At 37.0% G+C, this 26,445-nt stretch overlaps 2 protein-coding genes across 6 annotated transcripts; both read right to left on the minus strand.

Moving 5' to 3' along the window:
- Positions 1-763: 763 nt before the first annotated feature.
- Positions 764-19,514, minus strand: LOC126814253 (UDP-glucuronosyltransferase 2C1). Of its 5 annotated transcripts, none has more exons than XM_050539285.2 (2): positions 19,375-19,493; positions 764-3,549 (listed from the first exon to the last, which is right to left on the minus strand). In XM_050539285.2, exon 2 carries the CDS (start codon positions 3,538-3,540, stop codon positions 1,981-1,983), a length of 1,560 nt encoding a protein of 519 aa, XP_050395242.1. In that variant the 5' UTR covers positions 3,541-3,549; positions 19,375-19,493; the 3' UTR covers positions 764-1,980. The 5 variants fall into 5 exon arrangements, with proteins under 5 accessions (XP_050395242.1, XP_050395240.1, XP_050395241.1 ...); XM_050539283.2 differs by lacking the exon at positions 19,375-19,493 and adding an exon at positions 9,904-10,276; XM_050539284.2 differs by lacking the exon at positions 19,375-19,493 and adding an exon at positions 8,104-8,329.
- A 732-nt stretch (positions 19,515-20,246) lies between these two features.
- LOC126814254 (UDP-glucuronosyltransferase 2B20) lies at positions 20,247-25,018 on the minus strand. The gene is made up of 2 exons (XM_050539288.2): positions 24,932-25,018; positions 20,247-23,409 (listed from the first exon to the last, which is right to left on the minus strand). Exon 2 carries the CDS (start codon positions 23,407-23,409, stop codon positions 21,850-21,852), a length of 1,560 nt encoding a protein of 519 aa, XP_050395245.1. The 5' UTR covers positions 24,932-25,018; the 3' UTR covers positions 20,247-21,849.
- Between the last annotated feature and the right edge of the window lie 1,427 nt (positions 25,019-26,445).

The following is a 26,445-nucleotide window of genomic DNA, read 5'->3' on the forward strand; positions in this document are numbered from 1 at the left end:
ACAGCCCATCTTGTCTAATTTTTCAGGTATCCTCCTCTTGATGATTACCTCTGCATGCAAACCATTAATCCAAGAAAGGTAGTGAGGGATACTGAAATGTTCCTTGTCCATATGTCTGTCCACATTTTGTTTCTGGAGCATATGTCATACACTGTTCAAGATATCTTTTTGAAACTTTGTACAAATATCAACCCATTACATTAGTTGTGCCTTTTGCTTATAAGAATTTCTTGGATTTGTATTTTTTGTGTTTAAATGTAAACAAATTTGCCTAAGTTTTTGGTGTAGAAGTTTGTTTCCAGAGCATATCTCATAAACCATTTAAAAGATCTTTTTGAAACTTTGCACATACATCAACCTATTACAGTTGTTGTGCCTTTTACTATTTAGGAATTTCTTGGATTTATATTTTTTTTTTTCCAGCACATTCCTCATAAACGATTTAAGATATCTTTTTGAAACTTTCCTCCCACTGCTAAAGACCCCTACGCCCAAGCAATTTATTGAAATAAAATTAAATCATATGTTAGTCCCGAAATGACCTAGTTTGTGTCGAGTGGACGTTAAACCCCATTCCATTTCCATTGATATTCCAAAAAGTTTTTAGTTTTTTTCCTTATGCCTTTCTAACAAGTACAAGGGCATGGGAGGGTGATGACTAGTCATTTTGTTCTCATTGCTCCATTCTCGCCCTACTGAAAATGTGGCCCTTCTTGAGAACTAGTCAGTTCTGGCTAGTTTAATTATCAAACTTCAATTTCTAGAAAATAGTTGTTTATTAGCAAATACGAAAATACAAAGATATTCAATAAAATTTAATATATATATATCAAAATTGTAAATGATTTCATAACAAATTGACAAAATTATGGACAAGTGAAAGCTTTTTTTTTATCCAATATGGTGCAGTCCCTATCAGATGTTTTATTCGGAATTCTGCATGTATAATATTTACTCTATATACAACCTCACATAGTAAAATAGCTAGAACATATGGCATAACCAACACACAAATAAACATAGCCACTGACACTCATTAATCTATCTCAGTCACAGTTTGAAATATGTATAAAAGAAATAAGAGTAGTGGATGTTTTAATCAACTTAAATTACATCCAAACATATAATTGGATCAAAACAATCATTATCTAAATTTACTGATATTACAGGAGCTAAAACGCAATTCGTTGGTACGTAGAAATGGGTAGCAATGCGCATAATAATGTAATATAAATGTATACAAACTGATTTTACATTCAATCATTTCTGCTTTTACTGTAATTTCTAATCAGTTATGTTCGGGGAAATACATGAAGAGTCTGGATTGAATGGCAGTCTTTGTCGTCTGGTTATTCCAGTCTATATTGGATATTTAGCCTCGTTCATTGAGTCGCTTGATATATCTGGCACTCGAAAGCATTCTAGCCCACGATTCGCGTGCTAATTTTAAAATTTTCATTTTTGTCTAAAATATTGGGTATCAGAAGCCCAACTTTTCACAGTAAGATAATAACATCAATGTTAATTTAAATTGACCAATAAGTCGTGTTTGCAATGGCCAAGACTGGATGATATTGAGTTAGATTTGGCTCCTTTTGAATTAAATCTATGGATTGGGTTACATTACCGGTATGTAATGTATATTCGTGTAATGTTGGACAGCTATTTGAATATAGAATCACATACTGTATAACTGTGCCAACTGTGCTGTTTTAATCTTAAAGATATCACTAAAACCAGATGTAATTATTTTAACGACTGTTGCCTCATACACTTATAAATTCTTGTGTACCGGTAACTAAACCAAGACAATCATTCACTGCTTTCTGGTCTGCCAGAGTGCTTAAAATAAAAACTATAAAAAAAATAAACATTCCAAACTTATAACATTTACAAAACGTGCAACATTTCTTCTACTTGAATCAATCTACATTGGTTTTGGTCTATTTAAAACTATTTTTAATTCCAAAATATAATATTTCAGTCTTTTTTCTTTTTTCCAGTTGTATTTTGTTTTCTACAGAATATACAAATAAAACAACCTCGTATTAATCTATAAAATATATAAAGTATAATAGATGTAAGTAAAAATAATGTAAACCAAATATCTAACATAGTATGAGCTATTAAAGACATTTTACTAGAAACTGGTTTTAAATGATCACCACCAAACTTTAATACATGTTCTATGCCATTAGCGGCTCTTTCTTGTGGTGTGAATGGTGCCGAATGAAAAATAGCAGAAGCTTTCTTCATATTCTTCCTAACATTTTCATCATTTAATGTGTATTTTATAACCTTCAGTATTTCATTAGCATCGCCATTAAGTATATCTGCCGAACTTCCGACTTTATGATATTTGACTTTAATGGCCGTAGAGAAAGTATCTGCATGAAGCGGTGTACAAATGATAGGTACACCATGATAAAATCCTTCAAAGAAGCCATTTTTACCACAATGTGAAATAAATAGAACAGTATTAGGATGACCCAAGACGTCATTTTGTGGCAGCCATTTTACAGTTTTCACATTTCCATAGTTTTCATTTTTATCATATGCCATTATTACATTATGGTTTAGATTTTGAAAAACTTTCAACAATTTTTGGAAAAGATAAGGTGGTGCATTTTTCAGGAAACTACCAAAAGAGACGACCACAACGCCATTTTTTGATTGAGACATGAATTTTTCCAGCTCTTCGGGTAGAGGTTTTGTTGGGCGTGTTGTAAGCCCACCAACACGCAGAAAATTGGGGAAAGTAGCTTTTGGATATTCCAAGATGGTGTCCGAATTTTCCAAAAACAAAACAGATTGTCTAATCAATTGAGCCTTATCAATATGAAAGACGTCTGCTGGGACATATTTTTTAAGTTTGTCAATATCAGTCTGATAGAAAACATTCATAACGTTTAACGAGAAAGCAAAACCTACAGTAGCTAGATGATTTAAAAATCTTTGCGGATATGCCATATCACTGGTGTAGGGCACGGCCAGCAAAGGGTGTGTATTTGTCTGAAAAGGCATGCCACTGTCACCCTCGAATATCGCACTAGCCACACTGACAACCGGACTTTTAAGAAATCTTGGTATGTAGTAAAGACAGTTGCACAACGGCATTGCATCGACCAAAGTTATATCTATATGTAAGGATTGTAACTTCTTTAATTCTTCAGTTGAACTTAGAGCCCCCTCACAAACACTCTCAGCTAAGTTGTTCATCTTTGAAGGAAACTCCGAATTCATCAACGTTCTTCCACCGAATACTGTCTTGGTAACAAAGTCACCGAATTCCTCGTTACGTCTCCATCCTTCTTCGGACATATGAAAGTCAATGACTGTCACATTGCTACTATCAAAACAGTGCGTTTTAAATTTAACTGGTACATAAGCAAAAACAAAATGGCCCCGTTTTACCAATTCATTAGCTATGCCAACCATTTCCAGACAATGGCTGTGCGATGGTACTGGAATCATTAAAATGTTTGCAGCATTTGTAGAACACACTATCATAACGAATGCCAGGAATACTTTAAACGCCATGATTGAATTCTGAAAATAAGAAAGACTAATTGGTGTTTTGTTATATTCCTTATATAGAGGTTCACTTTGTACGTGGCATAACGTGCACAACAGCATATTATCAACAATGAATTTAGGACAATTAAATCCCCTTTACGGCATATTCTTATATAGGCCTACTCTTCAAAAAAGTAGGGGATACTGAAATGAAAATACCTATGCCGGTTGTGATATGATAAATAGTCATGGACACTTGACATGCTTTGAGAGTATGTTCACAGTTGAAGAACGTATCGCCCCAACAGAACCACTGAGCTGCACATGCGACACGCAATAGCACCATACACGTGGGAGGGGTTCATTGTCAAATTTGACACTTCAAGGAAGGGTTGATGAAAACTGCCGCGTGCTGGTTTATCTATCCATGTTTGCTTTCCTATCGGTTCTTGCATAAGATTTACTGTTTAGCTTATCTTTGCTTTAGTGTGTTACGTTTAATTTGATCGGGAGACGTGTTCGTCAACGTCAACCGACAACACTGCAAGAATTGGCCGTGGCACTGCAAGAGGAGTGGGTCATATTGCCCAAAATCGTGAATGGACGGTTGATTAGGAGCATGCCACGACGAATTGCTGAACGTCTGAGGATTGGTAGAGCAATTACTCATTATTAAGACAAAAATCAAAAACGTCCATTTTCACTTTTGACGCTGTTGCGAACGAAATGGGGCCGTCAGATAAGCCGCCCATATAAACTGTTTATGTTCATGTGTAGGCAATTGGCCTATTATTAAACATACATTACGCAAGAGCTAAATCTGATTTTTGCAAGTCTTTATTTAGGCTTCAGATGTCATAGACATTATAAATTAGATCTTATAAATTGGATTCGGCTTGGAATTGGATTTAAACAGGATTTCATTGATTGATTAAATTTTTAAATGGCGTCGTAAGCGGAGATTAACCGTTACGTTGACGTTATACTCCCGGAAATTTTAGATCGAGGCTAAATGATAGAGTGTACGAAGCGAGGCCGCTGTTGAACGAGGCCCATAGAGTTATATATAGAAACGCATGCCAGTCAATTTGATTGAAAGTTCGATATATACGACCTTGATATTATGTTTAGTTGTGGTTAAAATGAGAGTTTGGATGTTGGTATTATACGCTCTTTTGTCACTTGCGTTTACAGAAAAATTATGAAAATTGATAAACATCGCAGCTAACATCACCCCAGTTAAATTGCAGCCCCATTGGATCACTGCTTCCTATTTATTTGTCTGCTTCAGGAGATCCGTAGGACCACCAGTTACAGTACAAGAGTACACGCAGGTTAACAAGAAGTCGGCTATAATTATGCCTCATTGATTTGGTCCATTCCTTTCAAACTTTCGCTTCTTATCTATATATTAAAAGTCTTATTTTTAATTTGTAGTAAAAATAAATGGGATACGAATTGAATTGCAACCACGCCTCAAACCGAATGACTAACGGTACCAGTGCCACAGCCATTGAAAACGTTACTTGATAATCGAGATTATGTAGGTGGTGTTAACGCCTGTCAATCAAACGATCGGCCATTCTCGGAGACGGTGAAGAGAGAGTTGACTTCTATTTCTAGTCAAAAATTACAATGGTGATAACTTTGTTCAGAATAAAGTAATTTGACTGAAATTTTCAATATATTCTTCTTTCATCATCTATTTTTGAACTGTTATAGCAAGAATGGCCAACTCTCTATTAAAATCTCCCATAATGTATCTTTAACATACACTGGTTACCTCTAATAAAAACAGCAGTGCATTTCGGCAATTTTGTATTGTTTCTGAATATCCCCTACTTTTTTTTGAAGAGTATATGTACATTATAATATTTAAAATCTACCAAACTGGTCCTGATTAAACCCTGTCTTCATTAGGCCAGTTGGTACAAAATAAGATGTTACATCCCATTTCATTCATGTCCAAATTTAAAAAAGGTAGACTGTCCAAGCCATAATATAATTATTCAAATTAAACCAAATTTATTTACGTTATATACTTACATTCGTTATATTATGTTATCAGTATCAGTGACTTGTGTAGATTTGTACAAGAATGAGTTTAAATCGTTATCAAGTTTAAATAAACACGTCATGAACGAGTCGTGGTTTGTCGATACATAGTCCTATTAAATGACCTTTTATAGTTGCACCAGCCAATATTAACCAACAATATTAACCCACAAATAAACTACTTATGATTTTTTTCAGTAGGATTTAGCACAATGCTTTGTCTCATTTTTCTGAAAGGTGGGCCAATACTCTTTTATGTAGGTATCTTTGAAGATAAGATGAGAAACGCAAACAGAATTTGGTAAATTTGGAACACCTTCCGCAAAGTTATCTTTCTGCATTCACATATATTGGCTTTTAAAACTTTCTTTAGACCTTGCTCGGCACTGAGTAGTCAGCCGTATTTGATGACCCGGATTTTTATCTAGCACGGACGACTTGACTGCTGATGGGTCTGGGAACCCGTTTAAGGTTTGCAGTTTAGATCATAAGGTTGTCATGTCAGTCAAGTGTCATGATTTCGAGCCAGATTTGTGCGTGACAGGATCGCCTGCATATAACCTCATGAATTTTCTTCGGATTCTTAGATATTGTGTACCATATACAGATAAATGTTGGTGGCACAGTGAGTAGGCCTAAGGCGCCGGATTACTAACCAGGAGGTCGACTAGAAAGTTCCTCGGGATTATTCTGAGTGACTTCCCTTTGTCAATGGTGTATTTATAGGCACGACGACGTGGCTAGGAAGGGCTTTTAGTGGTTTGAATGGTAAGAAAACTCGTAGGAATTTCCGCTCATATTGTACACGGCGTATTCCTGGTGATTAATGATTAAGCCGTTTTGTGGATTTTACTCTCGGTTCACGTTTTGATTTTTAAAGGTTTTAAAACTTATTCAGGGAGTATACAGGTCACAATTCTATGGAATACAATTACTGCTTATTACTGAGCGACGTTTCGACTAGGCTTCTCTAGTCGTTATCAATTTATTCAGGGATATTTGTTTATATATATTTTTGAGCTAGCTTGGGTGTATTAGTGGACTTAGCAATCTCCCCGTCTATGTTTAAGTGTTGTTATTCAGCATTCTGTGACTTAAATTAGACTATAACAGCTTGTAGGTTGTAAATTAATAAAACTATGGTGTGTAAAAACATGGGCGGACTGGGCAGCCCTGGACCCTGGACGAACTGGTTTCCATGGGTCCCCATTGCATTGACATGACGAGATCCACACTGATCAGCGGTGAATATTCGCTAGGCTGCTACAATCACTGATAATCACAACATCGATTCGACTTAATGGGCCACAAATATTCACTTTTTTCCTCCGACAAATTAAATTCTAACACATTTCTTTTTTTATGTATTAGAAAAATAAATAAAGACGTTTGATGTATTTGTAGGTAAAATTTTTTTCCTATTAAGTATAAATGAGTATTAAAATGAGTAAACGGCACCATTCTGCCCGAACCAGTAACGTCTTATGTAAACAATGAACGCGCCATTGAGCCAATGAATGACGCCGCGTGATATGACGTCACGTGTTGAAGGTAGTCATCTTTTACAGAGATATTAGCAGACTTTCGTAATCCTCTGTGAAACAGATTGAAGATGGGCATGTGGACGAATAGAAACTAAGTTTCACAACCAGACATTGTTATAATAGGCCTACTGTCTGAATCGTGGTAAATTTTAAACGGATTTCGTCGATTGTGAACAAACTACTGAATAATTGTTATTAAAAACTTGCCTATGTGTTTGAAATCACCCCCGGTTGAATAAAATCCATTGCACTATTAAATATCCCAAAGAAAGAAAAGGTTCTCTCTTGAAAAGTCAATGTTTTTGCTTGTATTTTCGACCACTGTCTGAACCTTGGTAAATTTTAAACGGATTTCTTTGATTATGAGAGAGAGAGAGAGAGAGAGAGAGAGAGAGAGAGAGAGAGTTTAACGTCCACTCGACACAGAATAGGTCATTTCGGGACTAACATGGTTCAATTGTATTTATATAATTTGCTTGCGCGTAGAGGACCGGAGGACCCGGAAAAAAACCCACGAGGTTGGACAGGCGACCCTACTCCTTGTCACGTACATCCGGGGTATCGAAACCACGCCCGTTGACCCAATGACAGACTTTATGATACAGCGCGCGCGTGCTAACCATTCAGCCCACCCCCACTTGCGATTATGAACAAACTACATGTACTCTACCTTGGTTATTATAAACTTACCTGTGTGTTTGAAATTACCTCCGGTTATATAAAACCCATTGTACAACTATATATCCCAGCGAATAAAAAAGTTCTCTCTAAGTTGTTAGGGTGACCCTAGTTCAGCTCTGAACGTAGGTCTCATTACACTCACCCTGGACGTTCAGGGACTCTTCTATTGAATCCTTGTCGAAAAAATTTGGCTTGCCAGTCAATTTTACTGGGCAACTTTTTACTGCTAAACGGTCGCGTGCCAGTCCCTGTGAGCGCCTGAACAATGTAACTGAACATCTTAGTGAGAAAATAAGACCTTGCCTACCTCGCTCGAACCAATATGAGCGACACAACACGCTGTTAAAAGATACGTCCCACTCTTCTTACTGCCATGACTGACTTCATTAAAAGGGTAAGGCACAAATTTACGAACTCGGCCATATAAGATGAAACGAAATTTAGGTAAACCTGGGAGAAAAAAATTGAAATCTTTGTAAAGTTGAATTTAAATTATTGTAATTAGACTAGGCAAAGCAATAAATGGCTGAAGATTCTCAAATTTACAAATATTTCAATTACCTAAATTTCGTTTCATCTTTTATGGTCGACAAGGATTCAATAGAACGTACAGGGTGAGTGTAATGAGACCTACGTTCAGAGCTGAACTAGGGTGACCCGTGCACCAAAAATTTTCCGTACAGAAAGTTAGTCTCGACACGGCAAATGTACACGCTTCAGTGGCTTGATCCGAAGTGATTTCTCGCTTACTACGCAGTAAAATAATACTCAGCCGTAGAGTCTATGATACTATAAATAGCCATCGCACGTGCAATTCTATACACATCTATCAACTATTACAGCCGTAAAAATCTATTGTTGACGATTCGGAATAGCAGTAACATTTAGCTTATTGGTTATTACAGCAGCTTTAGAAATTACGTTCGTTTTATTTTTTAAATTGCTTTATCATTAATTGTACCGTTAGGAGTGGCATCTTTTGGTTTAGTACAAATAATATCTCTGAAATTCTTGTGTTGGGCAAGAATATGATACTTTTACAAGGTTCTTAAAAAAAATTGTTGAGTTGCCCAATCGTGCGTGTTTCTAAATTCGATTTCTTGTTCCAGCTTTCTGTTATGTTTCGTAAAAAAAAAGTAGTTTTGATTATCCCGGCCTGTCAATCATACGTAGAATGGTCGGTAGACAGGTTAAGCGAGATAAATTTCAAAACAAGGGCACGTAACCTAATTTTTACTCACAAGTGCCCGGATGTTATGGCTGACAGAAATGAAATGAAATGGGGTTTAACGTCCTACTGTTCTGCTCCTAACCTGGGCTAATGAAGACGGGCATACGCCATACAGTGTGCTATGAGGGAAATTTTGCCCGGACATCGGCACTACGGCCTACTCTTATACTTATATCAAATTCCAACTGCCAAGGGATCTTTTACGTGCACGCCAATGTGTACACGGGACCTCGGTTTTTCGTCCCATCCGAACGACTAGACAGCTTTCCTTGTCAGCCCCTCCGTCCTGCATCACTGACAAGGGAGAACCACGCCGGAAAATCTGGATGAACTTTCTCGGCCAATGCAGGGGATCGAACACCCGACCTCCAGGCTAGCGAGCTAGCGTCTTACCCACTTAGCCACGTGATCCCCGTTATGGCTGACACTCGTAACCATCTTTCAGTCTATTATTTATGAATTGTTAAATGATCATAGCTTATTAAGTGCAACATGACCGTTTATTTAGTGACTATAAATGTGCGAAACTGATTTAAGGCTTGGTGTATATATAAATATTGTGGTGAAATTGTGGAGATATTTATTTATGGTGGGTCACCCTAAACATGGGCTAGGGACGGGTTATGAAATGAATTTAATAAATAGTTTACTTACGGTATATTAACAAAGTTAATATATTTAATATATAAATTGGTAACCTGTGAAAATATCTAGGCGTAACATTTAAAAGGCCATTTGAATCCCAAATAAATAGGCTACACATGGGCCTTAAAAATGTGCGTTTTCGCTTAATATTGATTGACTCAAAAGGTAATTTCTGAGACAAAATTTAAACTTGACCACCCAAACAAAAACTTGTGGTCGTAGGCTACTTACGGAACTGCCTTTAAATCCATCCATAAGATGCGTTAATCCCAAATCGGTGAGAACTTTGTTGATCACCTCCATCGGTTTTGAATGAAACATATTAGACTGAAGATCGGGCACAGAATACAACAATTCGCGCAAGACCAGGTACAAATGGTTAGAGTTAGGAGTACTATTAAACTTTCCAGAACCCAAAACATATTCCCGCGTATTTGAGTCGATGTCCAAATATAAATGCCGAAACGCTAGTCAGTGGACATGCGCATAAACCCCACCTCCGAGGCCAGAAGACGAGAAGTCAAGACTGTGACGAAGCGAGGGAGCGAGAACACGAGAGGCATTCTGAACATCTGAGACACGCTACCTGCGGAGAAGTATCTCAGACACAGTCAATACAATAGCCATGATATCCATATCACGTGATCTACACATCACAGGTCATGACATTGACGTCAATGTGTCATGAGGTCAACATTGGAAACAATAGGTTTCTTCAGCATTGTGTCCGTTGCACCCATAAAGACTATATAATTCGTACAGTCCCAAGATGTTCTCTCTTCTTCCAATGATTTTTCACAAAAATAACATCTACAACTCATAGAATTGACGTTGTCTTCAATGACAGCGTCTGCGAGGGTTGTTCATAGAGGCCGCCATATATTGCACTATTTTGTGCGTCGGTCGGGTCTATTTCAGATATACACAATCAATGAGGTTCTGGGTGACCGAGACTACCTGGCACACTGTAAGCCAGAAAATTGAAAGGATATACACCACACGATAAGGGGATATCAACCTTACACACTTGATCGTTTGTCAAGGTAAAGTGAATTTCTTATACCATGATCAAAATACGGGTCTTATATGAAATTCAAGAACAGCATGCTACATATCAGTGAAAAGCTGCGGAGCTTTGTCCAGTATTTCGTAAAGCGGGGCTTATGTCGACTTTGCAACCCAAAGCAACTAGTTGCAGTCAGTTGCCAGAGGGCTTATGTCGATCATATCAGCAACTGGGAGCAACTGAATTCGGAGCGCTTATGTCGACTCGGAACTGATAGTGATAACCATGGGCGCAGATCCCGGTGGGGACACCGGGACGCGTCCCCACCAATATTTTTTAGTGGTGGGGACATGATATACTGTGTCCCCACCACTTATTTCCGATGTTTTGCTTACTGTTTATTTTTTGAAATTGAAATCATTCCAGAGCTTTTATTGACATTTCAGAAAGTGTAGAGTTGGTCCCAGGCACTTGAGGCCAGTGTCCTTGAAGTTGGACAGCTGCACCCAGTGACCGATTTTTATTTAACAGGGAATAAGTCATAATTCATATTATAACAGTAAATAATTAAAATATTCCATCGGGATTATAATAATATGTATATCATGTAGGTGTGCATATCTTACACGCTGGGTATTAAAGGGTTAAGGATAACTGAGATTTTGTTTTTATCTGGTATACTAGATGATAAATCACCTAACTAAAGGATTTAGTTTGAATATCGACTACAATTTTTCAAAGTTTTGGATAGTGCAATCTCGAATTTGGATAAATATTTCACGTCGACCGATCTGAATGAATATGCAAAACTAACAGCTATGCTTTTGACGGGTAAATACGATATGGATATTGTTGGATGATACCCTTAACTATCTCCTGATTTAGATTATGAACTTGCCTTTTCTAAGCGAAACTATTTAGGTTCTTACATCAGTGAATTCCATGAAATATTCAAATCAATGAGCCCTGATGTTCGGAAGATGTTTCCACAAGTTGAACGATTACTTCGATCCATTCTGATAAACCCAGCTAGCTGGTGTAGTGCGGAAAGATCTTTCAGTGCCCTAAGACGCCTAAAGACTTGGTTACGCAGTACGACCAAACAATCGCGATTAAATCATCTGCTACTGTGTGATGTTCACAGTGACCAGCTTGAGAAATTTGAACCCCGAGTTATCGCGGAAAAATTTTTACAGAAAAATCCGGATACAAGAACAAAAGTATTTGGACGTTACTAGTGATCCGGATTGCTCTTCTGGTTCTTGTATAGCTGTAATAATGTATCGGCTTCTTTCAGGGCACACGCTACAAGTGATTGCCTCTTTAAACGGTTCAGCAAATAATAAAATTCCAAACACGTAATTTCTAACATAACATCACTACTGTCACTGGGAACGATATAAACAGCTAGATTTAACTTTTAAAAAAAAGCGAAAAGTTATTATTTCAATGTGGTCGCCATTCTTGAATTTTAACGTGGGAAAGTTCGCCTTTGCCATCGGATTTTTAATCACCAATGAATTATACAGTAAAATGTTACATTTATTTCAATTGGGATTGAATATTGATATGTTTAGCTGTGTGTGTGGCTTGTTTTAGTTTATATAAATTAAAAGATTTGTAGGCCTGTACATTTGTGTATCCAATTATATACACATTTTGCTCAAAGACTTTACGTAGTCTTCGAACACTACTAGGAATGGAGGCGGAGCTGCAATCTCAGTGGTGTAAATATTTCTAGTTCTTGTAGTGTACATGAAAGAATAAATCGTGAACGGTGGCTTGAAGATTTGTCTTTAGATTAGATTTCGTATCATTTGCTGCCTCGGGGATTAGAATGGTTTGCCAGAAAATGATGCTAAAAATACCTACAGAATGCGTTTTAGAGCGTCTAGTTTTCAAAAAATTTCGGGGGAGGAACCCCCCCCCCCTCTACACCAATAGTCGCCCGCGCATGGACTGTCCCCACCACTAATTTTTGGCGATCTGCGCCCCTGGTGATAACACTGAACACGTGACTCTTAATTTATTCATCACGTGATCAACAAAATGGCGAATCACTTAGAAGAAGCAACCCAAAGGCATGGTCGGTCTTGCTACAATTCTATTAGTATATTATTGTCGACATCATGAAAACTCGAAAAGTGGGTGTCTTTGTTCGCTTCCATTTGCTTATTTATGAAGCCACATGACACATGTCTCTTATCACGTGATGTTATTCCATGGAAACGAGTTGACTCCAGTTGCAAGAACGCTCATGTCGACTGCAACTAGTTGCCGCCAGTTGCACCCAGTTGCAGAAAGTTGAATAAGTGCAAACTGACTGCAACTAGTTGCTTTGAGTTGTAAAAGGCGGTCAGGTCGACTTTTTTTTCAGTTGCATTCAGTTGCTTTCAGTTGCTCCCAGTTGCCGAAACGCCAGTTGCTTTTAGTTGCAAGGTCGACATAAGCCCCCCCTTATTGTATACTAAACAACGTTTAGTCATTCCTCTCTTTAAGTATATTCTTTATTTGTTGGGTTCAATGCATACATACTTTTTTTTTAAATAAATGGACCAAAGTTGATTAGTCTGTACCAAACCATTAGAGAAAGAAAAAGAAAAGGGGGGAGGGGATTAAAATGTCAAAATACGTTTCTTAATACGAAATTCCAGTATCGTGTTATACTTCAATGGAAAGTATATTTCTATGGTTCATCTAGTACGGAAGATTTACTTGCTGGTGGGTCCATTAAACATGCATTATGCAAGAGCAAAATCTGCTTATTACAAGTCTTTCTTTAGGCCTGAAATGTTATCTAAATTATCAATTAGACATTAATTAACTTATCCAGACCATAATAAACTCTCGATGTCAAGGCTAGCCTTCGGTGTTGGCTGGATTAGATTCCTATATGCCGCTAACGGCTATTGATAATTAAATCAATAAAAGCGGATAATCGAGACTATGCTGTTTATATTAATGATTTTAGTAATGATGACCGAGACTATGCATAAAAACAAAAACAAACATGGATTAACAGAAACAAAAAGAGTTAAACTATGGAATTCGGTCAGATAAAAAATGGATATTTTTTACAGTGTACAGTTGATAAATGTTTTCTTTATATAACAAAGCTACTACTTGTAACGTGAAGAGTAGTTTATTAAGAACCCCTACGCTATACATATAATGTATCATATATATAACATAACTTTCAAAACTATTATATAAATCTATAAAACATAACTATACATCATATATATCTATAACATAACTATAAAAACTATATAAATCTATAAAACATAACTATAAAATCTATATATTATACACAATCTATTCAGCATAACTATAAAATCTACATGTATATCGACACACAATATATAAGCTTAATGGATTATGACAGTATAATTATTATTTTTGTTTTGTCAATTCCGATTTCCAAACAAAACATCATTCTTTTTTCTTTTTTCCAGTTGTATTTTGTTTTCTACAGAATATACAAATAAAACAACCTCGTATTAATCTATAAAATATATAAAGTATAATAGATGTTTGTAAAAATAATGTAAACCAAATATCTAACATAGTATGAGCTATTAAAGACATTTTACTAGAAACTGGTTTTAAATGATCACCACCAAACTTTAATACATGTTCTATAGCATTAGCGGCTCTTTCTTGAGGAGTAAATGGCGCCGAATGAAAAATGGCAGAAGCTTTCTTCATATTCTTCCTAATATTTTGATCATTTAATGTGTCTTTTATAATCTTCAGTATTTCATTAGCATCGCCATTAAGTATATCTGCCGAACTTCCGACTTTATGATATTTGACTTTAATGGCCGTGGAATAACCATCTCCGTTTAGAGGTGTGCATATGATAGGCACACCATGATAAAATCCTTCAAAGAAACCATTTTTACCACAATGTGAAATAAATAGAACAGTATTAGGATGACCCAACACGTCATTTTGTGGCAGCCATTCTACAGTTTTCACATTACCATAGTTTTCATTTTTATCATACGCCATTATTACATTATGGTTTAGATTTTGAAAAATTTTCAACAATTTTTGGATAAGATAAGGTGGTGCATTTTTCAGCATACTTCCAAAAGAGACGACAACCACGCCATTTTTTGACTGGGACATGAATTGTTTCAGATCATTAGACAGAGGTTTTGTTGGCCGGGTTGTCAGTCCACCAACACGGATAAAATTGGGATACGTAGCTTTTGGATATTCCAAAATACTATCTGAATTTTCTAAAAATAAAACAGATTCTTGAACCAGTTTAGTGTTAATGGTGTCTGCTGGGACATATTGGTTAAATTTGTTAATATCTACTGGATAAAGAACGTCCATTATTTTCACCATTACCGGAAACCCTACAGTAGTTAAATGATTCATAAATCTTTGTAGAAATGTCATATTATTGGTGTATGGTCCCAAAATAAAAGGAATCGTATTTGTCTGAAAAGGCATGCCACTGTCAGTCTCAGATATGAAACTAGCCACACTGACAAACGGGCTTTTAAGAAATCTTGGTATGTAGTAAAGACAGCCACACATCGGCATGGCATCAACCAAAGTTATGTCTATATGTAGGGATTGTAACTTCTTCAATTCTTCAGTAGCGCTCAATGCTGCACTACAATGACTTTCACAGAAGTTGTATATCTTTAACGGAAGACCGGAAGAAATTAAACCACTGCCCTCAAATATAACCTTTACAGTAGAGGTTTGGAAATCTTCAGCAATCTTCTCTTGATCTCGAGTCTTATGAAAGTCAATGACTTTTACGTCACTACCATCAAAACAATGCGTTTTAAAACTGGCTGGTACATAGGCAAAAACAAAATGGCCTCGTTTTGTTAATTCATTAGCGATACCAACCATTTCGAGACAATGGCTGTGGGCAGGCACTGGAATTAATAGAACATTTGCAGCGTGCGTAGAACTCAATGCCAAAACAAATAGCAGGAATACTTGAAATACCATGGTTGATATCCTAAATAAAAAAATATACAATTACATGTAATTTGATGAAGCCTAAAAGTACACTAAAATTAGTTAGCAGTCTCGTAAACAACAGTTTTCACTACTTACAGCTAAATGATTTACGGATCAATTGTTCTAAACCGAGCTTCCATTATTAAACAGATGAAACGCCCTACTTATCTGAATCAATAATGAGGTCAATCAATTATTTTCCCCGGAGGGCGGTATTTTCGAATACTCTTTGTCGAATTCTAACTGCCACGGGTTCTTTTACGTACATGACGTCAACTTTTCAGTGGTGCAGAACCAGGGGCGTGCTGGCCCCGAAGGGTCCCGGGAGGACGGGCCAGGAAGGGGCCCGTCGGTCGCCAAAGGCGACCCGCGCGCCGAAGGCGCACCGCTGGTAGGGGGGTCTGGGAGAGTTCTCCCCCCAGAAAATTTTTGAAATTTGACAACGGGAAACGCGTTTTGCAAGCACTTCTGGGAGAAATCTAATATATTTTACTAATCGTTGTGTATGTATGATTTTTCGCGTGCGCACTCTCAATTTTTTGAGGGGATTCCGCGTGAAAATTAGAGCGGGGGGCCCGCTTATACGGGTGGACTTATTGTTTAATGGGGGCCTGGGACGACACCGTCCTCCTAAACTCCCTGCCAGCACGCCCCTGTGCAGAACAGGGGGCCTGGCAAGGGAGAGAGAGAAGTGGGGTTTAACGTCCACTGGACACAAACTAGGTCATTTCGGGACAAACAAATGGTTCAATTTTACTTCAATAATTCGCTTGCGCGTAGGGTCTTTAATAGTGGGGGGAAACCGGAGGACCCGGAGAAAACCCACGAGGTTGGACAGGCGACCCTACTCCTTGTCACGTACAACCGGGAAATCGAAACCACGCCAGTTGACTCAATGGCAGACCTTGGGATACAGCGCGCACGTGCCAACCATTCGGTCATCCAACCCCCGGCCTGGTTAGAAACAGTATCTTGTAAATCGAGTGGGACGAAGAACTGAGTTCCAGTGAAAACATTGGCGTGCAAATAAAATAACCCTTGACAGCTGGAATTTGATATAAAAATTGTAAGCCATAGGTCAAAATTTCCTGTATATGGCGCATGCCCGTCTTCATTAGCCCAGTAGGTGCAGAAAAGTATCACGTTAGCCATGCCAAAATGTACACAGGAACGCTTAAATAATATAGACTAAAGAAATTTAGTTTTAAAGAATTTCTTCTTTTATAATAATAAAGCGCAATTCTTTCAAGTAAACTACCCAAGAGGGCTTGTCATATGTTTGCTTGACAATTAATGTCTTTCACTGTGACTTAAAAGTGTTCAATGTTTCGGATATCTTGATGTCTATGGGAATTATGTTCCATAAAACCACATAATATCTGAACAGCACGTTCTTCATACTTGGTTTTGATTTGGATGGCACAGCCAACTGTAGTTCATCGACTGATCTTAATAAAGTACCAGATGATTGGTAAAAGGAGAACAGATCTTGAAGGTAAACTGGGCCGAAATTGTGGATTGTTTTAAAAACACAAGCCAATGTAAGCTCTTAAAGGGCTAATCCCGGTAATCTTTTGGAGAATAAAACTGCTTAATTTTGTGTTAAAATCCCTTAAAATCACCAAAATAAGGGCCGAGCAACTAACTCAGTATTTGTGACACGTTTTCAAACAACTTAAACCCGTCGGTCTTCATCTGGAAATGGAGATCTGTGTCATAAGCTGTATTATGCGGTGTCAGGATAAAGCCAGACATTTTTTAAATAAAAATAATATGTAGGTGAAATTTACCTTTCGTTATAAAGTACAGCACATGGGTCATTCACTGTATAGACCCCTCAAGGAACGGGAATCGATTATTAGGTCACCCAACGAAAAAATTGACCCGAAATCTTAAAAGGGTTACGTGTCCGGATAAGCAGTTTTGACATTCACGTCCAAACGACTCAATATTTTGAGCTGAAACTTTGAGACAAGGTGAATACACCATGCCTCTATATTTTGGCGCTTAAATTTCATACATACTCGGACTTTTATTTTTTGGACTCCGTTCAAATCGGGAGGTAATATGTTCACGGATATTTGTGCGAGTGATAAGTCTGGAGGCAGTTTTGTGTATACGCTATAGTCGACCAAGCTGTTGGAAATTTAAACTGTAAAGGAGACTATTACAGTAGTCCCCAATCTAGATATCATAAACGCCCGATATCATACACTTTTCGTGAACTAAGTATCAATATATTTCCTAATTTGGCGGATATTCCATATTTGAAAGTAAGTAGTTCATGTAGTTCTGCAAACATTACTCATATGTGTTTCTAAATCAAATTGTGAGTCAAATACGAAGAACTAAGTGAACTGTTAGAACACAATCAATTAAATTTATGAGTGACACTTCACAGTTCAGGCCTGGTTGAGTTTATCAACAACTAATGGGGAAAAATATATGTTAATAACACACAACGATTCCAAACCTTTTCGGTCGATCCAATTGTTCAACCAGACTGGGCTTGAGTTCCTTACACTACATACATTCACAGCAAAAATTAGATCCGTTGAACTTGAAAATCACGGTTAAAATTAACAAAAAAACTCTCAGCAAATATTACAAGTGCAACCACTTCGGCGACCTTCGGTTATAATTTTTTCACGGCTAGTGGGCGGAACTAGAAACCGAACGCGAATGGTCTGGACCATCATCTGTTCAAAGATGGCTGCCCCCAGGGACATGGTAATGTCATTTTACTCTGCTTTAGACCTCGACCATAACCCTGAAAAAGCCCTTAAGCTCCAGGAAGGTCTTTACATCTCTCCATGGAGGATAATGAATCGCTGTGTTATATAGTTTAATAAACAAATAATACTTTCATGAAGTTAAATTTGCGCGACTCAAATTAATTTTAGAGACGACAAAATTCCTTGTAATTTGACTTTACTTTTTGAATAGCGCAAATATTGAAATAATGCGTAATTTTTAGACTTACATAGATTCAGACATAACATACGAGACAAAAATGTTCTGCTCATAGAAGTACCAACCATTTAAAATCCATTCAAGCTTTCCTAAAATCATATACTTAACAAAAATAGATTCTTTCTTTCTACATATTCTATACTTTCGTTTCATCGACACCGCCAATCTTCGAACTACTCCGACCATGCCACAATAGGATGGTTCAGTATTTTCGGACTATGGTCCGGACTAAATAAAATTAGGATTCAGTTAGTTCGACCATAGTCAAGAAATCACGATAACCGAAGGTCGCCCTGGTGCGACCGATATCAATAAACACGCTCTTTTAATGTATCGAGACAGCTAGATTATAGTATCGCGCAATGCATATATTAGATAACATTCAATATGACAAAGCAAAAGTGCACGACTGGTGTCCCCCGCCTCAATCCCAAAATAAAAAGATGACATTCAGTAAACAATTATCTTTTTCATAAAGCATTTAGCCTTCAAGTTGTTTATCACCCTGCTTAACATTAAAGCAGAAAATGATCATTGGAATATTCTAGCTCAGACATAAGCACAGTTAATATGTTTAAAAAGTGTGACAGACAGACGGACCAACCGATTGACTGCCCGACAAACCCATTCATTTTATAAGTTCCCTACTTTCTTCAAAAGCTGGTGGACAGAAATATAAATGGTCGGGGCTCACTACATATTTATCAGTTATTTATCGAAATACTCACGTTTACTGATTACCTAGGTAGTAATACAGAATGAAATCAGCTTATAGCTAAATGAAATCAATAACACTGTATTAACAGAGACGTGTGTACACGATCGAATACAAACTATTCAAGGCTAGCCAATACCTCTCTATATAAACCTAGTAAATGACCCAAATGAACGTTACACGTCACCAATTTTGCTTAGACACATCCATATATTATGTACCAAGACCCAATAAAACCCACCATTCAAGATTGAACGATACCTTTCCACACAGTCCTAGTAAATGACCTAAGGACGTTACACTTTTCACGTCATCAATACATCTATAGACACTTTTACATCGGGTGGCCCAGAAAAAACGAGTACACTATTCAAAGTAAAATAACATGTTTTGACAGTTCTTTTTAAAATTTGTTCTGTTTTAACACTATTTGAGCGCTGGATTTGTAATTTGGAGTGATGTTTTCAAACATCCATTTGGTACTACATGACAATGTGAAATGTTTAAGATATAATACTTTATGAATTATTCCACTTTGAATGGTATACTCGTATTTTCTGGGCCAACCGATATATGGATATATACATCTTAATCATGCAATTTTGAATGTAACAACATAAGGCTGTGCGCTCGAGAGAAATTCATTACGTAAATAAATATATGCGAAACTGAAATAAAATATTTTGACGCACTCTGTTAGTCGATTATTGCAAAACATCAACAGACCTCCACGTACGTCTGTGTGGAAGTTCGAACAGCTCTTTTTTCAGTGTTCTTAATTCCTATTTCTTCATTTGTTGTCGCATTTCGACATTTGTATATTAAAATTAACACTTAGTGTGTATCTTAAAATCAATATTTGTTTTACAACTCAAGACCTGGAAATTGTATCTTTGTTTCATTTAATTGTACTTTAATGTAATGATACAATTTCTTTTCGAAAATAAAAAAAAAAAACATTTACATTTCACCAGAAATATACAACAAAAAACAAATCTCGTACAATAAATTTTCAAATACAAATCTCCAAATACCAATCTTGCAAACTCATCTAACCTGAATATTGTGACAACAGAGGACGCTGGTGGTGAACTGTCAAACGACTCTACAAAACGATAAAATAGTAGCTGCACTATGGGGACATCCGATAGAGCAGGTTTCATTCATTAGTGGCTCTATGACGATATAGGGTTGCCTTTCATATGACTGTAAGCTTCCACTGGTAACAGTTACCGATAATTTTAATACCAAAGAGAGATCGTGGATAGGGTTGTGGTTCCCCACTTTGACAATCATCCTCTTCTCACACGACCAATCTTTATGGACAACAAAACTAGAACACAACGTGTGCGTCCTTGTTGATTTTCTGCGTCTGTTCATATACACTAACGTAGCCAACCAGAAGCAATGGCCTAAATCCAATTGGGCATATCAGAGACATTCTTGGACGCACAATCTGGCAGAATCTTCACGATTTGGACTAGGTACTACACCAGGAATGGGAAAAACCAACGCAAGTTCAGACTCAGTAAGTTCCATTCCGTTAATAAGGATGAGAGTTCAACAGGCGAAGACTTCATCAGATAATGACTTTTTTTTTTACCGTTTTGACGACTCGATGGATAATTTGAACATGAAATGAGCTGAACTGTTGGGTTTCCTATAGAACTATTATAACCGTATTTGTTTGGACTTGGTTTCACCCATTTCCACCTCGACTGAATCACATTAAATCTTCTACTTAAACGGCGACTCAGTGAGTAAGACGTTGGTCCGCTAACCCGGAGGACCCGTGTTCGATCCTTGTTGTAATTCAATATACGAGTTAAGCTCATAGTACACTGTATGATGACTTATTCTCATCCTCGTTAGTCCAGTCGGTGCAGAACAGTAGCGTGTTAAACCCCATTTCATTTCATTTCATTTCCAAAGAGCTGCATGCTTTCTTCAACAATGGCTAGCTCCAGAACAACTGGTCAGATTTGTAAAAAGTTTATAGTTAGTAAAACGTAACTCAAAATATGAATAATAAAAATACAGTAAGTATTACAAAATAATATTGAATATGGATAAGATAAATGAAATTAATAACTATAATTAATTATTCTTAGAAACTTCTATATATATATACAAAATGACTTGATATTAAACCTAATATATTTACACATACCTAAATACCATAACAACTGGTCAGGTTTCTAATAAGTTTATAGTTAGTAAACCTAACTAAAGAACTGACTGTTTCTTGGATTTATATATCTTTGATTCCCAAATCTATAGAAACACGTTACAAACTTATTAACAAACCTTCCAGTTGCCCCACTACCATTACATAAAGTGGTTAATCCCCAACAACTTGAACAATTCTAATTACTATATTATTTCGTAGATTATCACGAGAACAGTAGCTATAATATTTAAATATGCAAATAAAGCCTTTTCCGGTCAAAATGTACAATTTAAAAGTATTCTTGTTTTATATAATATTTCAGTCCTTTTTCTTCTTTGGAGTTGTATTTTGTTTTCTACAGAATATACAAATAAAACAACCTCGTATTAATCTATAAAATATATAAAGTATAATAGATGTAAGTAAAAATAATGTAAACCAAATATCTAGCATAGTATGAGCTATTAAAGACATTTTACTAGAAACTGGTTTTAAATGATCACCACCAAACTTTAATACATGTTCTATAGCATTAGCGGCTCTTTCTTGTGGAGTGAATGGTGCCGAATGAAAAATAGCAGAAGCTTTCTTCATATTCCTCTTAATACTTTTATCATTTAAAGTGTCTTTTATAATATTCAGTATTTTATCAGCATCGCCATTAAGTATATCTGCCGAACTTCCGACTTTATGATATTTGACTTTAATGGCCGTAGAGAAAGTATCGGCATGAAGAGGTGTACAAATGATAGGCACACCATGATAAAAACCTTCAAAGAAGCCATTTTTACCACAATGTGAAATAAATAGAAGAGTATTAGGATGACCCAACACGTCATTTTGTGGCAGCCATTCTACAGTTTTCACATTACCATAGTTTTCATTTTTACTATGTGCCATTATTACATTATGGTTTAGATTTTGAAAAACTTTCAACAATTTTTGAAAAAGATAAGGTGGTGCATTTTTCAGCATACTTCCAAAAGAGACTACCACCACGCCATTCTGTGACAAGGACATGAACTTTTCCAGATCTTTAGGGAGAGGTTTTGGAGGACGAGTTGTTATTCCACCAACACGGATAAAATTTGGATACGTAGCTTTCGGATATTCCAAGATGGTGTCCGAATTTTCTAAAAACAAAACAGATTCTCGAATCATTTCATCTTTTTCAATATCAAAGACTTCTGCTGGAACATATTGTTTTAACTTGGTAACATCAGTCGGATTAACAACATACGCTAATCTCAAGGCCAAATTAAAGGCTAAAGTACCTAACAGGTTCAATAATCTTTGTGAAAAGGTCATTTCACTAGTATAGGAACTCATTAAAAGTGGATTCGTATTGAAAGTAAAGGGCATTCCAGAGTTACTTTCCAGTATAAAGCTACAAATACTGACAACGGGGGTCTTTAGAAAACGTGGTAAATAATAAAGACAGTTACACAATGGCACTGCATCAGCAAGGGTTATGTCGATTTTAAGAGATTGTAGTCTTTTCAGTCCTGCTGAAGACGATAACGCCCCTTGACAGTGGTCTTCACACCCTTTAGTAATAGCAAATGCAAGACCGGAAGTTATTATATTGCCTCCGTTAAAAACCGCTTCAATCGTTTTGTTCAAGAATTCATAGCGGCGTTGCACCCCTTCTTCTAACAAAGCAAATCGGATGACCGTAACATTACTGCCATCAAAACAATGTGCTTTAGTTGCATATGTTACGTAGGCATAAACGGAATGTCCTCGCTTTGTTAATTCGTTAGCGATGCCAACCATTTCCAAACAGTGGCTGTGGGCAGATTGTGGTAGAAGTAGAACATTTGCAGCTTTGACAACAGCTAATGTCAGGACTAATGCCAAAATAATTCGAACAGACATCTGAAACGAGAAGTTATAAAATTATCAAGTTATATTTGTAATCTTATTTAAATGGATATTGTCAGATATTATGGTCAGGTGTAAAGGTGTGGGGTGTATTCGGTCTCAAAATAAGTGTAGTCGGTCTCAAAAAGTATGCAGCGGCGACTAAATGAATTAATGACGTAAACAAACAATTCCCAAATAGAAAGGAAAGAAAACGCCCAAACACTTAAAACAGCTAAAGCGCTATTCTTTTGGCACCTAGAAATGGACACAGATGGGGCGCAACGCATATAATAAGGTAATATTAATGTATATAAACTGATTTATATTCAATCATTTCTGTTTTTACTGTAATTTCAAAGCTCAACTAAGTAAAAACTGTTTTGCGTTCAGTAATGAAACAATAACTCCTCAATGAACTATTGAGCTTGGCCTGACAGACATGATCGATCTTGACAAAATCGCCGATCAGTGGTCAAACTTGACTAAGCGCGGACGCTTGATGAAATGCCTATTTATATATATTCACCACAACAATAATATCAAAGATATAGGTCCATGTAAATATTATCCCTTTCAGAAGTTGTCACAGATTCACAGTACTTAGTTTGTACGTTCTTGCAAAATTCTTGATAAATAACATGTTATAAGTGTGTTCTGACCATCAGAATTCTACAATATCCAAGAAATGGCATTTCAGGGACTCTAGAATTAAGAATTTCTCCGAGGGAGCATATCCCAGGGGTTAAGTAGAAAGGGACGCAATAATGAGCTATGCGTCATGTTTTTGAGTTTTTGCGCCACCGTAAGGCTTTGTGCCCCCTCGCAAATGGCAAAAAATCACGCGGTTTCAATGCAGTTATCAACATTATAATCATAATCATAATGCTTAGCCAAAGTCAAACATATTCCGTGGGCCAAACATATGCTACAAATCGACTCTAGCATGTTCCACATAGCCTATAGTACCCGGCGGCACTGGGAGCCCCCCTCCCCCACACACAATATAAATATTGTTTTTCGGGGGGGCCGGTCGGGGTCTTATTCCCCATGCAAAATCCTGGGTCACCACGATCCTGGCATACGCCCAACCCTTCTAGAAAGCTTGCACTAGTAGGTCTCATTTTGTCCCCCCCCCCCAACCCTCCCCCACACACACTCCTTAACAAAATCGATATGTTCGCCCCTGATTACGGTTGCATTAATGCATTCTTATTTGCATTGGGTCAAAAGTTGAGGTTATGAGCTATCAATGCTTCAATAATAGCATGTTGAAATATCAAATTGTTTGTTTTTTATATTTAGTTCTAACCAATACCACTCGTGCGACCCCCGCCATCCAAATAATAAAACACCAAAAACAATTAAACTTGATCCTTATCCAGCTAGACTACAGTGCTGACTCTTTATTTTCGTTTATGTGCATATTCAGTTGAAGGACTTAAAACGAGGAAGTTGATCTAAATGCACGCCTACGTTTTTATGGAATAAATTTACTTACTTACTTTACATGGCTACATAATATAAAAATACTTACAGTAATCTCCTTTGATTATAGTATTAAGTGGGTTTTGCACTGCGAGCACGTCAAATTTTCCTGCGAATTGATAACTGGGTTACGAAATAACAGTCCTATAAAATGACCCATTCGAGCAATAAATAGGTCAACAAATAGCCCACAAGCGAGAGAGAGAGAGAGAGAGAGAGAGAGAAGAGGGAGAGAGAGAGAACTAGGTCATAATGATTCAATTTTATTTCAATAATTCGCTTGCTCGTGGAGGTCTTTAGCATTTGTGTGTGTGTGTTTGGGGGGGGGGGGGACCCGGAGAAAACCCTCGAGGTTGGACATCGCAAAATTCTACTTGAAAATAATGTAGAATTATTATAAATTTGAGTCAGATGTGGCGAGGAATGATGTTGCCTTTAGGTGACAAATAGAGAATCGCGGTGAAAATTAGAACGTAAGGATTCGAAAATACCTAAAAATAAGAACAGAGTGGTACATGTATATTCATATTACAGCTATATAGAGACAGATCAGAGACCGTTCCTGAAACTTTCTGCTCGTTGGCTTCAATGTTAAATTAAATCCATGACATTTCTTGGCCTATAACATTTTTTGAGATTTCGCAGGTCTTAATCTATATAAACACATAGAGTTTAACATGGCACAATAATCATTGGATAAAAATATTGATTTTTTGCTAGGCCTAGGCAGCGACGTCATTTTAGTAGAACATTTCAATAATTTATGCCTGTTTACTTACTTCCTGATCGTGATATTCAGCAGAACCTTACAGAAAATGTAATTTTAAACACTAGTTGGTCTGGATCTGGGGGATTTAGCGAAGGAGACAATTGCAAGGGCAATCAATTAGTCTTAATTTGGCACTGCTAAAACGACAACCAAAAACTATTACTTAACTGCTTATTACTGAATGACGTTTCGACTAGGCTTCCCTGCATGGGCGATGGGCAGGGCTAATGGCATACGATATCTGCTGAGATTTCACCTGGGTGATGCCATGGCATTCTGTATATCATTAGAAGATGCCTCTACACTATTGCACCCAATGCCTCACACCAACTTATTAATTCTTTGAAATATTAGGTTGTACAATGATATATCTTGTCGGGTGTATTCATTTTTATCTCATTGAAATTTTTCCGTACTCCGGTCCATTTACATCGTATGGGCCTTGTGCGTAATGACCACAAAGTCAACAGGTTTCACAGTATTTCTTTCACCAAGGAGATGGTCCTATAAATGTTGTTATCGTGAACTACTTGACAGAATGGCGTATATATAGCTCGACTGACGAAGAAGAGTAGAATGTCAAACCCCATTACATTACATTTCTAAGGAGTTGATCATTGAATCAATATTTTACGCGAACAGTAAGACGTTAAACCCCATTTCATGCCGTGTCGTAACAAAAAGACAAAACCCACTATGAAAGTCACCTTTTTGTTCAGCTAAATTTGTTGTCTGGTGATTTTCATTAAAAATTAGAGAAATTCGGGCACCAGGACGATTTCTACATTGCAACA

This window comes from Patella vulgata, chromosome 3 (assembly GCF_932274485.2).
Source record: "Patella vulgata chromosome 3, xgPatVulg1.2, whole genome shotgun sequence".
Classification (NCBI taxonomy): Eukaryota; Metazoa; Mollusca; class Gastropoda; family Patellidae; genus Patella; species Patella vulgata.

What these genes read in the sequence shown, in the direction of transcription:
- LOC126814253 (XM_050539283.2), bottom strand. Translation starts at nt 9,993, where the DNA reads ATGTTTCATTCAAAACCGATGGAGGTGATCAACAAAGTTCTCACCGAT. An exon ending in ATGGATTTAAAGGCAGTTCC is followed by an intron (nt 3,550 to 9,903) that starts GTAAGTAGCCTA and finishes TCTTATTTTCAG; the next exon opens with AATTCAATCATGGCGTTTAA.
- LOC126814254 (XM_050539288.2), bottom strand. Translation starts at nt 23,409, where the DNA reads ATGTCTGTTCGAATTATTTTGGCATTAGTCCTGACATTAGCTGTTGTC.